Source organism: Tauraco erythrolophus, chromosome 9 (assembly GCF_009769465.1).
Source record: "Tauraco erythrolophus isolate bTauEry1 chromosome 9, bTauEry1.pri, whole genome shotgun sequence".
NCBI lineage: Eukaryota > Metazoa > Chordata > Aves > Musophagiformes > Musophagidae > Tauraco > Tauraco erythrolophus.
Genome location: NC_141473.1, coordinates 15,051,904 through 15,068,583, shown reverse-complemented (window position 1 = coordinate 15,068,583; position 16,680 = coordinate 15,051,904). Strand labels below are relative to the sequence as shown.

The 16,680-nt window shown below is 44.3% G+C and overlaps 1 protein-coding gene across 3 annotated transcripts in view; it reads left to right on the top strand.

The window, feature by feature from the left end:
- Positions 1 to 16,680, top strand: part of SUFU (SUFU negative regulator of hedgehog signaling) — a 92,368-nt gene that overhangs the window by 36,944 nt on the left and 38,744 nt on the right. For all 3 annotated transcript variants that reach the window (XM_086616507.1, XM_086616506.1, XM_086616508.1), the window contains exons 4-5: positions 13,542 to 13,684; positions 16,210 to 16,295. In XM_086616507.1, the coding sequence (XP_086472633.1) occupies positions 13,542 to 13,684; positions 16,210 to 16,295 (229 nt within the window). The remainder of the gene's footprint in view (positions 1 to 13,541; positions 13,685 to 16,209; positions 16,296 to 16,680) is intronic.

Below are 16,680 nucleotides of genomic sequence, written 5' to 3'. Positions count from 1 at the left end.
CCCAGTTCCATTTTGTTGCTGGGTGCGAAGGCACAGGGAGAGGTAAGAGGCTTCCCGGTTGTTTGAGAGGAACTTGCAGTGGTCAGGGCTGTGGCTGAGGCTTCCCAGGCTCTGACTACCACCGCACACCTGGTGGCCTGTCTTTCCTCTGTGTGAGTCCTGTCTCGGTAAGAGTGGTTTCAGATCTGAGTGGTAAACTATCTGAGAGCATAAAGCACGAATATAGCTGTGAATGCTGCTGTGTGCAGTTATGCCACCATGCAGGTGGTGCAGGAGGTGCTATTCCTCTTCTTCCTGGCAGCATAAATGGAGTTGCATGACTTTAGATTTTGGGTGATGGAATTAACTTCATTTCTCCTTTTGTTCAGAATAGACAGTGTGCTGCCGCTTTGCGGTACTGGAGGCACTCCAGCACCAGGCTCAGTCCTGCCCTTTGCCTTGGAGTACTGTCACTTCTTCAGCTATTGATAGGACAAACTGGTGGTTATTTAGCTCTTGCTGATTTTGGTGGGTAGCATCTCCCTGGCCTTTGTTTGGGACTTGACAGGACATTGTGCCACACTGGAGAATCTCTTCTCCACAACATTCCTTTTGCTGCGGTGATAGAAAAGCCCCTTCAATTCTCTGGGCAGGTTTGAAAAGTGCTGGATACTTTCTCAGGAACTTGAGAGGAGAGGACCAACACCACTGTTGTGTGACGTTGCCTTTTTGCTTCGTCAGCACTGGTAGTGTGAACCTGGGCTGTGCATGAGGCTCCTCCAAGCTTCCTCCCAGTCTGCAGTTCAGCAGTAGGAAAGCATGACTGGGAAACCAGGAGTTTCCAAGGCCACCTGTACTCTCATTCAACTTAGAGGAGGAAAAGTCTATGGCTTGTTATGAATGAGCTAGCTATGTAATATAAACTAAAGCCTTTTCTTCTCTACCTCCCCAGCCTCCTGCAGTTTGTCTGGACTCGTGGGTCAGGCTGGGTAGTTCCTGTGCCTTGTCATGGAAGCCACTGTTGTCTCTCCAACTTCTAGCGCTCAGCTGAGAACAGATCTTTTGACCTTCTCCGGCCCCAAAGAGTAGGTTGACACTAAAGCATGGAGAGACTTTGTGCCAGGAACAGAGGCACAGAAAGTCTTTGTTGCTTATAAAAGACTTTGTTGAAATAGAAAGAAAGCTGTCTTCCCCAGACTGCTTTGCTGATTGCATAGTATTTCTAGGCAGTAAACGAGGGATTTCAGTGCTGCCTGAAAGAGGAAGCTTCTTTTTAGCTGCTACTGCAATTGAGATAAAGTAGGTTTAGGCCCAGTTTGAGTTGGCTAGGTTTCAACTGATGCTGTCCCTTTTAATTCTGTCAACTCATGTCCAGTTCCTGCCTGGGAACCGAACTTGGCTCGTTGTTTTTCAGCTGTTCAATACAGTTCATTCAGTTGGTTTATTTAAAAAAAGAAAGAAGAAAAAAAAGGAAAAGAAAGACCTGTCTTCTCTCTGTACTTTGCATCAGTCCGTGTGCCTGAGGCTGCTCCCAAATGTCAGGGATGAACAAAGCAGCAACGCTCGTAAATCTGATACACGGTTGTGTTTATAAATGCACAAGTTGGTTTCACCTTCATACTGCATGTGTGCTGCCACTGGGAGAGGGAGGAAAGGAACAGGCACGGAGACCCAGAGGAAGCTGTGTGACACATCTCCGTGCAAGGCTGCTGCAACAGCTGAAGTGGTAGGAGGACAACCAGCAGGCCCCATGCCCTGGGACGCTTGGATGCTGGCCCTAGCAGGTGTTCATCCTGAGTGGCCGCTGTTCAAGATCAGAACTGATCTTGCTAATGTTTTCTGCCCAAAGTGGAGAGGAGCTGAGCTCTCTGCAAGGAAGCCTTTTCTCCATCCTACCCAGAGCCTCCCTGCTGCAGGAGGGTGAGGAGCAGCCAACGTGCTGGTGACCAGCAAGCCCCATTAAGAAGAACATCTCTTGGCTCCTGAGTAAGAAAGCAGGGGAGAAGCTGCACATGGTCAGCCCAGCCTCCGACAAAGGCTCTGTCCCCTGTACTGAAGAAGGAATGCAGGACAAAGGAAACAACTCGGGGACGGCAGAAAACTCCCCCTTCTGCTGGTGTGAGGTCCTTTGGCGTCTTATATATGAGGTCTTTGTCCCACCCAGCCTTTTCTGGGAAACGGAAGCAGCCGCTCTAATAGTTAAAGGCTTCTGCACAGAATAGTGGTGCCTCCTCCTATCAGGGAGCTGAAAGCCACAACACAGAGGGATTGTTCTGCAGTCGCAGGAGCATCCTTTCTCACTGCCTGTGTGCAATTGTTTGGGATGCACAGAGGAGAGTTTGAAGGTTGTACGTACTGAGTAGCCTTGTGAAAAGGATCGTTTTTTCCCTTTACAGCTGCCAAGCCCGTGTTAGATGAAACTGTAGAGAAGAGCGGACTGAGTTGGAAGTTGGGTTCGCTGTTACCTCTCCACCTTCTTACACTTTCTATTGAAGATCTGTGCAGCAAGTGGTGTTCAAACTGTGCTTTCTGACTAACCCACTCTGCGCTCTGCCTGCGAGAGTGGCAGTTTGTGGAGCTCATTACAGACTGTCTTCTGACAACCTCAGATGCAAAGATCCTTTGCAGCAGCCTGCTCTGCCAGGAGGCAGCAAATGGGCACAGCAGGGGAAGTGTTTTGTTCTTGGTGGGGAAGAGAAACTGGGAGAGTATATTCAGAGGCTGCAGGCAGCCTGGAGCCTGTGGAAAGTGGACTCTCTTGCCTTTTGGTTTAAAATCAGGGCCTTAAAGGAGTCATCTTGGAACACTTGGGATGGCGTTTCAAAAGGTGCTCCATAAACAGGCTGGTCATTTTTGCATTTGAACCGTAAATATAGGTCTTGGACTAAGTTTGTGTGTTTCTCTTGCACTACTGTAATGGATTGATAGAGCTCAATGCATAAGTAATATTTTACACAAATATGTGTGAATACAAAGTTCCTCTGTTTCCTGCCCTGCGGCCTCCTGCTTTGCCAAAGTAAAACAAAAGTTTGGCCTGTGCAAGCTTTAAATTCCTGAAAATTTAAGAGGAAATAATCAACCACTGAGAAAAATGCTGCAGTGCTCTCAGACCCCTGCCCTTCCTCTCTGTTATGAGCCCCAGAACTAATGTCTGAATAACTAGATAACTTTTCTGAAGAGATTACGATATGGTGACTCTGTAGGTCTCACAGACCATCTTCCCTTTCTTGAGTAATTTTTGCTAAAAGGGATACCCTAGTGCAGCCCTTGCAGTCTTTCTGTCAGACGTCTGTGCTTTGAGGGCTATTGAAAGAAGGTGCTTGCATCATCTTTGGGTCCTTCAGAGCAGGATAGTGTCTTCGCTTCCTTTTCAAGCTTCTTGAAAGCTCTTCAACAGAAGTGTCTCATAGGTAGATATCTAGGGGAGGATCGCAAGTGACTCTACGGTCTTATGGTGCTGCTGTGTCCATCTAAGCATCCATCTTTCTGGACGGCTTGCACATGTGCAAGTATGTAGAAGGTCCAACAACAAGAAAAAAAGTTTTTCTCTTCTCCTGCAGTTGTCTTCCCTTGCTGAGGACACTTAAAGGTTGCTAGATGTGGTGGGTACAAGTCTTTGTTCTAGTTGCACCTGGCTGGGAAAAGTTCAGGTAGCTGTAAAACATTCTGGCTTTCATGTGTCAGAACACAGGATAGGATTTTTAAATGAAAGGCAAATATCTCTTCAAATTGGCCACGTGGGACCACATAATCTGTAAATAGACCTGTCATTAAATACCTATTTTGAGCTGAGTACTTATCTGACAGGAGATCCTGCTGTATAACATCCTTTCTTGCTCCTGAGCCTCCACCCCATCCTGAGGCTATTCAGTTTCTGAAACTACTGAAGACACAAATACCATCCTTTGAAGGGGAGCAGTAAAACACATCTAGTTCAGGTGAAGGATGTAGAAAGTTGATGGCAGTGCAGCTGGAAAGAGGTGGAAGGGTCTCTCTCCTGGTCTGGAGCTTGGGATTTGGCAAGCGTGTCACTCCTGCTCCCTTGCGGCTGCTGGGCTGGGGGATGGAGAGGGTAAGGAGAAGACTGTCCCACTTGCTGTTGGAGGAGGTGAAGGCAGCCCAGCCCTGCAGCACCCAGGGACACTGCGCCTGAGTGACGGGATGCAGAGGAGCGAGAGTTTGGAGCAGGAGAGTTTGGTGGGACTGCGAAGAAGCAACTCATGTCTGTGTTCGTTTTCTTTCTCCGCTATACTCAGGAACGCTGGGTAAGTCCTTTCATGCTTCCATGCCTTCCTCCAGCCATCCCTCCCTGTGGGAGGGAGCCATGCAGATAAATCTGTAGATAGGTGAGAACATTGTTGTTGCAAAAGCAAGGTGGGAGATGGATCCTGCCCCGGGCAGTGCTTATGCCGAGGGGATGCCAAGCCTGCTGGGTGTGCCAGCTCCTGCCTCTGCTGCCTGCAAGGACTAGAGAAGGCTGCAAGGAGAAGCAGATGTGGAGGAGCTGAATGAAGCTGTGGGGAGGAGAGGAAGCGTGGGAGGAGGTGGCTGGTGGAGTGGGCTGTACGGAGTCAGGGAGAGGACAGGGGGCCCACTGCTCGTGGAGGGTGGGAGCGTGCCCTGGGCACAGGAGTCACTCGCTGAGAGCCTGCGTGAGAAATTCTTGGCAGCTGCAGTCATGGAAATTGTACATGTGCATAGAGATGGGCAGGGAGATGCAGATGTGTAAGGGGTGGAAAGAAATTTTGTGGAAAACAGAAGTGAAGGAGGCCCGGAAACAAATTGATTATTGTATGATAGCGTTTTAGCATTTGTTTTGTGGCTATTACGCTCTCTGATGTCACACAAGGCATCCAGGTGCCCGAGATCTATTTTGTGATATGAAAAGCAGCATTTGTAACTTCATGTGCAGATGCTGCAGTACAGCAAGACACGTTTGCCACCATTCTGGCTGGTGGGGTGAATGACGGCTCCAAGCGGGCACAGAGGGGCAAGGAACCGCGTTTGTCCTGCTGGTGATGTACCCTGGGGAGGCACGAGAGGGCCCAGTTCTGGCTCTTTCATCTGACTTTCAGTCCAGGGGACTTAAATGATCAAACGATCATTTGATGAGTTTATATATGCTTGCATAAATTGATGGAGCTCTTTTGAGAGGATCATTCATTTTCTAGACTTAACAACCTGGAGCTGTGCAGTAATCAACTTTACATTTTGAACCTTCTGATCAATTTTAAAAGAAATAAAAATCTGCACCATTCTTCTGAAACAATCTTCAAACCTCAGAGGTCAAGCAGTCCTTACAGTGCTGATAATCTGGTTTTTTCCACACTATTTTTTTTTTAAAGACCATTTTGCCTAGGCCCCTTGTTTCTAAAAGCCCAGTTTGAATCCCTGCAGTGGAGCTATTGTTTAATTGTACTCCAGGGATTTAATTCTTCCTCAGGCATCTTGTCTATGCTGCATGTCTGCAGCAGGCAGCAGCACTGTGTGAATTTACACCTCTTTGGAGTGCCTGGGCTGGGGTAGTTCTTGTTTCCCAGACAGGGGCAGCAAAACTAAACTGAAAACAGGGAGGAAAAGCATTTTTTTTAATGTAATGCCAATATATCATGGCTTGGATTCTATTTGTGTGTTCTTAAAACATGTTCAGCTTGAGTTGAAAATGAAATTAGTTTATATGGTTTTATAGTTTTTAATTTATAACTGCCAGCGGGCCCCACAGATTATATCACAATTGTTTCTCCCCTTTACCAATCCATGTGTGCAGTCCTTTGTAGCTTAGGAAACTAAACAGACAGACTGATTTTAGCATTAATTGGATTATCCCTAGATTATCTTAATTTAATGTGCAAGTCTTTTTCTTTATACTCCATTTTTTTAAAAAATTTGCATCTGTGTAATGAGTTGCAATAATATTACTTTGAGATTTTTAGATATGATTTTCAGGTTTAGCTTCTGTATTGGTTTATTATAGCTACATCTTTGCATGTGTGCTTATATCCATTATTGAGCTAGTTAGAAATATATTAAGTAGCTCTGGTGAAAAACATTGCTAATACATTTCAGTATTGGACTTTGCATCTGCCCTTAGTTTCTCTCAATCAAGTCTAGCTGTTCAGTCTGCAAAATGGTACTGAAAACCAGTATCAAATCTTATTTGTGACAGACTACCTTTTTTTTTAACAAAGCCAGACTGAATATTAAAAATGTGATGGAGAAAATACATTTATATAATAAATTATACAGACTGTGCATGGGGTAATAGCAATGCAATAAATTACATTATTTCTGTAAGTATTGGATAAGCTGCATTCAATTTAAACGTCTGGCTGCATCACTGTCACGCTGGTCAGGAACTCACTGGGGGCCTTTTTAACATTCCTGCACCCATAAGTCATGGAGTCGAAATCCTTCTTTGCTTTGCCCTCAAATACAGAATTTCTCTGACGTCTGTGACTCGCTGCCTGCAGTTTAGCTGAGATCTCACAGTCGGATACAAAAATGCAGGTTTGTACCCCTGAGAGCAGCAAGTTTTCAAGCTGCTGAACGATGCGGGTAACGTAGGTCTGGCTCATGTGAGGGATGTGGTCATCCTGTTTGAGTGCCAGCATCCCCAGCGCCACACACTGTTGCAAATTTATCGAGTATATTTTTTTTAGACCAAGACGGATAAAGTGACCATGTAACGATGGCCTGGTTTCCCACAGAAATGAGAGAAGAACATGAAAACTTGCCTTTGAAGGATATGAGTGCAGCAGAGCAGCTGTTTTCCAAACACCAAGCACACTTAGTAGTTAATGTACTTAGGGCTTCTCCTACTCTGTGCAGTATCAGCTCATGACCTGTAACATGCTGTCCAGATGGATTTATCGGACTGATCAGTCAGAACAGTTTAACCCTCTCCTGCGAATTTTAGCTGGCATTTCAAAGGAGGAGGTGTCTTAGAGGAGATACAGACAAATGGTCAGGCTACAGATCTATTCTCCTGATCTGAAAATCTGTCTATAAAGAATTGCATAGTGTGAGCATGTCAGAAGGGGGAAGTTTCTGGCCTTCGGATGAACCAGGGTGATGTAGTCTGAATTGGCCTGGACCAGACTCGGTCTGGGGACTGTATGCCAGGCCATGCATGGACAGGAGATATGCTTCAAGTTCCCTTGATGTCTCCTTGCTGATGGAACAGCATCAGCAACTTGTTTTCCTCCGTGCAGTCCCCTGTGTGTGTGTGCCAGAGATTTGACTTCCAGATGCCCAAACCAGAGCTATTTCCCATCTGCTCTGGGTGCAGTGTAGCAAGCTCACTGGAGATGTTCCCTGACGCAGATTCAGCCTGGGGCCACCATTTGGAAGGAGCTCTCTTAGATCCTAGTGCTTGTCTCGGTTTGCCATCCTTTTCAACTTACTCCCTGTTGCTATTCAAAGGAGTAAGGGCTTCTAGCGGGATCCCATACATGTGAAACTGGCAGGTTTAAAAAAGAAATTGAAAATACACTGTGAAGTAATCCGTGTTTCTCTCTAGAGCTAGGTAACACCTCTTGAGTGTAGATTGTATGCACTACACTGTTTATAAAACATCTTGAGGCCAAGAATATGACTTCCTGTTATTTATTTAGGCATCAACTATATTTAGTCAAATTAAAGATGGAGGAGAATGCACTCCAAGAAAATATATGAGCAATGTTACACAAAGAAAATTTACTAGTCTGCAGTGGAATGGTTCCCTCTGAGTTATTTCTCCAGTTCTCGTTATAGAACAGTTGGATAGTAAAGTTAGGAGAGATTGTGCAGCTGAATTACGACCATTGCTGCATGGAGGAACCTCACCTGCTTTATGTGGGCTGTAAAAGAAAATGGATAATGACATTTTAAAGACTTCAAAATATGGGAAGCTTAACAGAGTGGTCTGGTATAACTGTCTTATAGATGCTGCTTTTGCATAATAGAATGGTACAAGAGCTGGTCTATGTGAAACTTAAAGCTGTCTCATTTCTGTGGAGCTGGAGAGAGACTTCAGATTTGCTGTTATAAATTATGAAATAAAATAGTAAGTTTGAAATGAGACATTTTAATGATTTCCTTGTTGAGTTCTTATGAAATCAATACCTCCCTATGAAGCACTTCGATTTCATGGAATCAGCATTCCTTAATAGAAAAAAAAAAAATTTAAACATTGGTAGTTTTTGTTAAAACCCAAGCTTGCAGAAAAAGAACCAGTTTCAAGTCTGCGAGGGTGCATCACCTTGCTGCATTAGGTTGAAGTCCTGTTAGCGCCCCTTCCAAGCAGGAGGGATGCGAGTGTCCGAGAGGTTACTGTAAGCAACCCTGCATATTTACAACACATCCAGTGCTCCCATGGTAACTGCTGAAGGATATGTACTTATCCTGAGACAGGTCAGGTAGCTTAGCTGTTCCTTCCATGGAGGGAACACGTAACCACCTCAGGTTTGCTCTGAGGCAGAAGAACTCAACAGCAGTTGCTGTGAATCAGCTCGTATGCAGTAAATCAGAGCCTTAGTTTACTCCTGAGGATTTGCTGAGTTAGCCATACACTAAAATAATTTGAATTTGATTTTTTAACGTATTTTCTTTCAGCTCCTTTGCTATTTAATTCCTCCTGTCGATGGCTAGATCATTTCTGAGCTTTGCCATCTGTGCTACGCATTTGACAATTCCCTGGTGAAGTCCTGGAAACTTTTTCTGGTGACTGTTGGTTTTGCTGTGCTCACCTAAGGAAAAAAGGCTTATGCAGTCGTGCTGTTTTCCTGCCTAGAATAATAACTGTGCTACCATAATGGTGTTTGAACCTGTTGGTCAATGTCAAACAGACTTAACAGAGTGGCAAGGCTCTTGGAGAGACTTGGTTCTGAAAAGGATTGTAACAATAAGCAGGTGAGTAAAAATGCTAACTGTGCCCTCTGCAGCGGAGAAGAGTGGAGATATGTTACACTTGACCTTAGACACAAGTGGATCTAGATAGGGTCCTCCTGCATGTGCCATAGCTGCATTACAAGCTTTAGTTAGAGCTCCTTCCTCCTTAGGCAATGATGAATCCATCCACAATGTGGAAACTCACAGAGAAAAGAGTGTCCTTGGTCCCCCTCTTTGTAGAAGTCTTCTCCAAGCTTACTCCTGAGAATGGGAACACCATGCTCACCAAATGGCCATCGGTTTGAGGCTTGCTATTTATTAGAAGAATACATCAGACTCCTCCCATTACATAAAATGCTTTTTCTGGACATGTCACATCTCTCAGTGGCTTTGCTGTGGAGTCAGGTAACAGAGAAGTTCAAAGAGGCAGAAGTCTGCAGCAGCAAATGATACCCAAGTCCTGGCAGACTGAACGTTGTCCTCTTGAAATAGTAGAGAAGGTGCTTGTTCAGTAGTAGCCTGTGATTTTTCACAGCTGCTGCTGAAAGCCATCTCGCCTTTTCCTGAATTCTGGACACAAACATGTTTTATCTCATTAGGAAATACAGTGCAAGAGGACTTTCGAAACATCTATTGTGCTTCGGTCCCTCCTCAAAAACTGTCAGAAATGTTGCCACAGTGTGCTAACCTGCACAGCATTACAGCCGGTCAAAAGGGTTGTCAAAGCAGAGCTTGTGAAGAGTAAAAAGTATTGGATCTATGGTTGCTGTAAATGGACATGGATAAAGCAGAGGCTGTTTCCTGATCTCTATGGGCCTGGGACAGCATCAGTGTTGTGATGGAATCCTTGTGGAACCAGCTTTGCAGCTGAGGCTGCAAACTTTCAGGTTTACTAAACTGAGATCATTTGCAAAGGAATATTCTGTGCTTATCTGGAAGTGGAGTGACGTTTCGACCTAAAACAAGAAATTGTTTTGGGATGCTTGTAGCAGTGAGTTCCGTCAGACTGGGTCAGTGCCCTATGGACATAAACTTCTTCCTCTAATATTTTATTTTTGCATGCAACATTTCTTTTACGTGTATATCTATACTTTTTTTCATGCCTGTATTTTCAAGTACTTAGTATATAAGTAGCCTCCTTTTGTGAGTGTAGGTGTCACGCTTGATACCTGCAGTTGGCATCAAAATATGTAGTGAGAGTTATGGCTATAAAACCGTGGATGTCGTTGAGACCCGTATTGGTATTGTTATCAGTGAAGGTCCTAGTCCCATCCTTGGTTCATAGCAATGCAAAACAGAAATCTCAGAAACTGGAGATGGCAGGCTGCTTCTCCAGTTAGTCCACATGGTATGGGAGACATGGGGATGCATTTTTGGGAACAAAAGGAGCTGTCTTCAGGCACGTCTGACTAAAGCGTGTTGCTCCTTGTAAAGTGTTTGTGCTTATCATGTTCCTGCGATGAGTGCATGTGTCCTGTGCCTACGCATCTCTTAGTTTTATGGAAATACGTATGTGCGTGTAGGAAATACTATCACATTGTGCATGTTTGTGGATGAAAGACAAATTGTACAAAGTGTGTTGTTGACAGCACTGCAAGTGATGGAGAGGTCTGAAAACCACAGGAGACTTTTCACATCCATCTGTGCTGTGATGACTTTGAGGATTTTTCTGGATGTTTCATGTTGTAATTCAGCACTCCTGAAAGCCCTGAATTTAGCTCTAAATTTACTTTGGAGGAATCATGTATGAAAACTTTAGGATTTTTTTGTTAAAACATTGTTTGAAGCTTAAATGAAAATTCTGATTGTCATGTTTTTAAAACATGAGTGTGAAAGATGGGAAGGGAGGATGCTCATCTCCATTTCCAGTATGAAGCAAGAGAAAGTAGTTATCTAGTCCTTTGTTTCTGTAATTTCTTAGTTTCTGTGGCTACAAGTTCTGCAATTCAAGCTGTCCTGAGTGCTGCAGTGGTCTCTGTACAAGGGCTGATCTTACATTCCATATGGATTACAATGCATATTGTACATGTAAAGCAAAGAGCTGAGCTTCAGCTGTAGTTTTGAATTTCTTACAGGTTTTAATTTGGCTTCATGTTATATACAGAATTTTTTTTTGTGATCCAATTGAGTAGTCAGTGTGAATTTTGTGGTGTTCGTGTGCATGCAAGGGAGAGGGAGATTTTCTAAGTGTTCAGTGTTCACATGGACATAAACAGGTGGGTTTCCAGCAGAGACATTTGCATTTGAAAACCTGCTCTAAACGGGCTGGGCTTTCCCAGGAGAAGCAGCACCAGCAGTGAAACGAAGGGATCGATCAGCATAGAATTGTGTGAGCATTTGATGGGCAAAATGTTGTGGTATAAAGACAGGGCCCAAGAATAAGCTCTTTGTGGCTTTGTTTCATTGCTGAAAACTGTGACTGAGAGGCTTTTATCATTTAAAAAAAAAATTAATCAGCCACGTTTTGGCTAACCTGGAAAATATCACAAGATCCTTTGCAGCATTCTAAGTGCTGTTTCTTTAATCCGACTTTGATACTAAAAAAAAAAAAATCATGTTTTTGATTTCTATCTGCTTGTATCTTTCCAACTCTAAAAGTAAAGTAGTATCTGAAGCACTCCTTTCTGTTGCAGAGCTGAAAGCGTGTAACGTACATAACGATAAACTCTCCAGCAGCTCGCGTTCGCTGGGTTTTATTTCTTTCCTAATTTTAATTAAGGAAAATATCCCCTCACTTATCACAGCGCTTCTGTTACACGCCTCGTTTTTCGGACCGAGTTCCTGATAATATTTGGAGTTTATTTTAATTTTTAATCAAATGAGAAATTCATCTGACAAACCAGAGGTACCGGAGAGTCCCACTCGCGCGCCGATGGGGACACCTGGTGGAGACACCACGAGTTGCCCAGGACGCCCTGCCTGCAGCCCAGCAACGGGGCAGCATGACCTGAGAGATCATCAGTGGGATGACTGCAAGTATTTTTAACCACGGCAACTGCGCGATAACTCTCACTAGTCCACCTGCCCGCCGCCGATGTCTCCCGGGAAGCATCCTGCGCTTGCTGCTGGCCGAGAGCGCGTGCGGGCTGTCGCGGTGGTGCCGATGCTCAGTGAGTGGCATGCAAGGACCTGATTCCTCAGTGTCAGTCATTTCATGTGACTGGGGATGAAGTTACACGTACCGGCAAATGCCATTTCTCTTTGCTGCTGCAGAAGCTGCCGTGTTCAAGGACTCTCAGATAAACCCTACAGATACTTATTTAAGAGCTGTCCTGTTGACGTGTATTTGGAAGGTGATGTGGGAAGGTTAGGTGAAGATCCAGGACTACGTCTGCTCATAGCTGCAGGGCAGAGGAGAACAGTCCTCTAAATTGGATCCTGCTCCGTATCATAGGAGATGCTCCAGTCTCTACAGGCAGCAACTCAAGTAACCACTAATATTTTCCAGTCCACAGTGGAAGTCCTAGTCCTCGTCCAGTGGGCAAGGCCTCTCTTCCCACAGTCCTGTAAGCGTGGCCTTCGGAGAGACCACAGTGAGGGCAGCAGCCCAGACTGGCTTCATCAATGATCTTGGTAAAGGGAGAAAGGTGCTCTACTTGCGACTGACTTTGGAAACAGGCAGGCAGCGCTCGGTTCATCCCTGGAGCACTACATCAGGGCAGAATATGGATTCCAGACTGTTTATTTATACGTGCTATAAATCTCTACCTGGAGTGAGACAAGCACAAGACTCCAGGACAAGGCAGTCGACTAGGCAGTGTTATTGCACGCGTGCTCTAGGAACTGCGTGCAAATGGAACACGCTTTAATTGATGTGAAAATGGTCATGGTTGGCTGTTTTACTTCTAGCTCACTCAGAGAGCAAGCATTAGCCTTTCCTGTGATGGGGCAGCAAAATACAGATGGGTTTTGGTGTGCTCTTCTGACATGCACCAGCTGTGGAACATGGGATTATCTGGGGGTTTTGTCTTTCGAAGTAGGAGAGGAGGAAAAGAAAGGAATGCTTACAGTCATGAAGAGGGAAGGATCATTTCTGGCTTTTTGTTTTGATGCAGGCTATTCTGACATAGAGTAAAATTTATAGCCTACTGGTTTTCTCATTGTTTTGGAAAGAAGGAACATATTAGTTACAATTCTGCACCAAAGCCACCAGACAATTGGGAGAGAAAGTGACTTTGACTTAGACCATCAAAAGTTGGGCTGCAGACTGTGGATTTTTATTAGATATAGCAGAGTATTATTTGTGTTTAATTCACATTGCAGAGTATTTTCTCTGTGGCAAATCAGAGCGGCAAATTAAGTATGAATTGCCATCCCATAGACATCCAGTATGGCTTGCTGACTCTGTGCCCTCTCACAAAATGAGACTAATAGTATATGAGAGAAAAGCTAATTTTATTTGTTGATGTTTCTGTGTTGGGATTAATATAAAAGCAGGACACTATTTTTTGCCACAGTACTCGAGAGGATAATTTTAAAGTCAGTGCTTGAATTCAGATGGCTCAATGAGACCCCTTTCCTGCTTCAAGGAAGAAGAGCTGGCTGGAGGCAGTCACTGTGAATAGCCACCAGTGACTTTCCTGGTGCAGACCAATGGACCCTGCCTGACAGCAGTCAGAAGCAAATGGTAACAGAAGGAATATTCTAGTAGTCTCTTCACGCTAAATTGTTTCTCTTGTTTCTCTTCCTTGCAGAAAACACCTTCTGCAGTGGTGACCATGTATCATGGCACAGCCCTTTGGACAACAGTGAATCTAGAATCCAGCATATGTTACTGACAGAAGACCCTCAGATGCAGCCAGTGCAGACCCCTTTCGGGGTTGTTACTTTTCTACAGGTATGACCCAGCAATGGTGGCACTGACTGTCACCTCCTGGATGTGGAATGTGGCCAATGTTACATTTCTTTTAGTTTTGATAAGTCAGATGCTTATTATCCTGTCTTCCACCTTTCTTCCTTAATTGATTTCCATGAATCTCATCTTTGAGATGTTACTCTGGAGATATTCAGTAAGCATTTTACCAGGATTGAGCAATGACACCCTCAGTTCTCAAGTCAGAGGTCTTGATGGAGGGAAAGTTTACACCCTGAAACAGACCTGGAGTTGAATATTACATTACTGCTCTGAAATGTCGAACAAGAACATAGGAAAAAAGGTGGAGAGAAATACTTTTAAAAGGTAATGTGGAGCTAAATTCATATTAATTCAATGGCAGTGTCGGTAAGTGATCTAGTGAGTTTCAGGAAAACACAAGTTTAGAGCAGGACTCAGAGTTGCTTTAGGATTATTTAATGGCAGAAATGTAGCTTGCATTGTTGACACAGATTTTTTTTTTAGAGGCTAAGTGGGTTTTCCTGGATTGATCTCTTTAAGAAAGGTTTGGGTTTGCTTTGCAAAAGAAACATTTAAAAAATTCCCTTGTGATCTAACCCTACTCTTCAGTGACGGGAGTTTCCTTTGCCAAACAGGTTTGCTGGCTTTATGAAAGGCCTTCTGCTTAGTGATGTCTCTTAAAATGCGGGCTGCTTTGGACATTTTTAAATTGCATATGGAGTTATTAACCTTAGTGGAAGAGCTGGCATAGTTTATACCAAATGCTGATTTCTCTCTGCTCTGTGGAAAAGCTCCCATCCTGTGGGAAAATGCAAGTGCCTGTATTTTACAACTTAAGCTTCAAGTTGCTCCTGTTTGTCCTTGACTGTAGTGGCAACATGTAAAGAGAAGCTCCACTACCACAGACCTGCGCAAGGCAACTGCTGTTCAAGGGCAAAGGCTTTCCTGAATTTTCTGAGGTGCCCGAAAGTCTGTGTTTTATCAACAAGAAAGAGATAGGTGTGGGATTAATCAGTGATGTGTGCCTTGTGGGACCTGAAAGCAGAGATAGAGAGCCAAGCTAAGCAGGGTGATTCCTGACAGACTCCCCGGTTAGTGCTGCATTAGTCCACATCTCTGCTTTATTGCCCAGTTGTCCTGGATCAAAGGACAGTCAACTTGTTGGATCCTGAGGCTCTTGGCCTCTAATTTTCCACAACACTACAGTTGATTTGTTTTTCCCCTCTGTTTGATGATTGTTGTTATGGATTTATTTTGACCCATGAGGATAAATGATTGCAAAAAGAAAAGAATGAACACAAAATAATTTCCTGTTTAGAGTCTTGCTGTTTGTGTGTAATTAGTGAATGAAGGCCCAGGGAGGAGTGTGCTGAAGCGAGGGCGATTCAAGCTGTTCATGGAGGAAGCCTGGAAAATGAGTGGGGATGAAGTGCATCTCCAAGCACTGGGTCCTGAGAAAGTGAGCTCTGCAAGGGGCAGGGGAGGTATGGTGTGCAGAGCTGGGTACATGCTGATGTTGATAGTTTTCCATGCAGACCTCTATCAGTGCGGATACACGCTTGCGGCAAAGGCAGATCATACACTTCTGCTTCCTACTCTTCAGAACTTAGTTTTCAATTTTTCTGTTTTCTGATAAAACATCAGTTGAACAGATTTTGACTAAAAATTCAGTGTTGTTGGAAAAGGCTTAGAGCACAGAGGAAGAAAATAGAAGGCCATGGCTAAAATGATTTTTCATCCCAAAGAGTGAATCATTGTGCTCAAAGGCATCTTCCTGATGGATCAGGAAGAAACTGCCTTCCTCTATCAGCTGAAAGGTGTTTCACCCTTTCATTTGGAGCAGCTGATCTCAGCTTCTGTGAGAGGGACATCTGGTATTGCTCAGTGTGGCAGCTCCCATCCTGAAAAGCAAACACATCCTGCCTTATACAGGAAGGCAGAAGTCTGCAGTTGCCTGCAGTGACGAGTGGATTATGTGATGTGTAAGCAGCTTTACTTTATGGTGCCGGGTAAGATGTAACCAGTCAGCAAACTGAGTTGGTCAAGAATTTATGAGCACCAAAGCATTCCCTGGTGGCAGCAAGTCCCTTGCCTGATTGAAATTGCTGGTGCAGTATTGCATTTGCCTCTAGCAGTTGGCTAGCAGAGCAGTGTTTTGCATGTGCTGGGACCCTAACCTGTCCTCTGTTGTGTGGACTAGGTTGTGGAGTGAGAACAGACCAGTGGATCTTCAGTAAACCCTGATTTATCACCAAACCCTCCTCATATTAAAGTTCACACACACCATGCAAGATTACATGTTATGTGACTGGGGCACGTCACATGGTAAGTGTAGAGAGAGGGCATAAGGAATTGCAGAATCCCTCTGTTGTCTCAGGCTCCATTTGTCCTCACTCATCTAGTAAGTTTAAGGAAAGGATGCTTCTCTGTATCGGCACTGTTTGATCCAGCACCACATGGCACGTTTTCTCTACAGTTCTTGCACAATTCCCATCCAGTTTTATTATCTCTGTTTTCATTTATTCTAGATTGTTGGGGTTTGCACTGAGGAACTGCATGCCGCTCAGCAGTGGAATGGGCAAGGGATCTTGGAACTGCTTCGGACTGTCCCGTTGTAAGTGCTTGTGTAGCCCATACCGTGGAGCATTCCCATAGAGAACAATTCAGTTGTTTATTTTTATTAACAATCTTTAACTTGTTGATGGAACTTATTTAATTCTATGCTGTAGCAAGAGATGGGAATTCATTGCAAATCTGTTCTCACGCACAGACACTTAGATGGCAAATTAATGCATGTTGAAGTCCACATGTTCAGGGTGAAACAAAATGAGGTCTTGAAAGCTTAATTTCCTTCCTCTTGTGCCTGCAGCATTTTCTCATTGGTTCTTCCTGAGAGAGCTGGGATAACTGTTACTGGTGACCTCTCTGTGTAGTTCAAAAGAAAGGAAGGAGAGGGTCTGTCTTACAGTGCCTAGCAAAGCTTGGGTATTGCCCGAAAG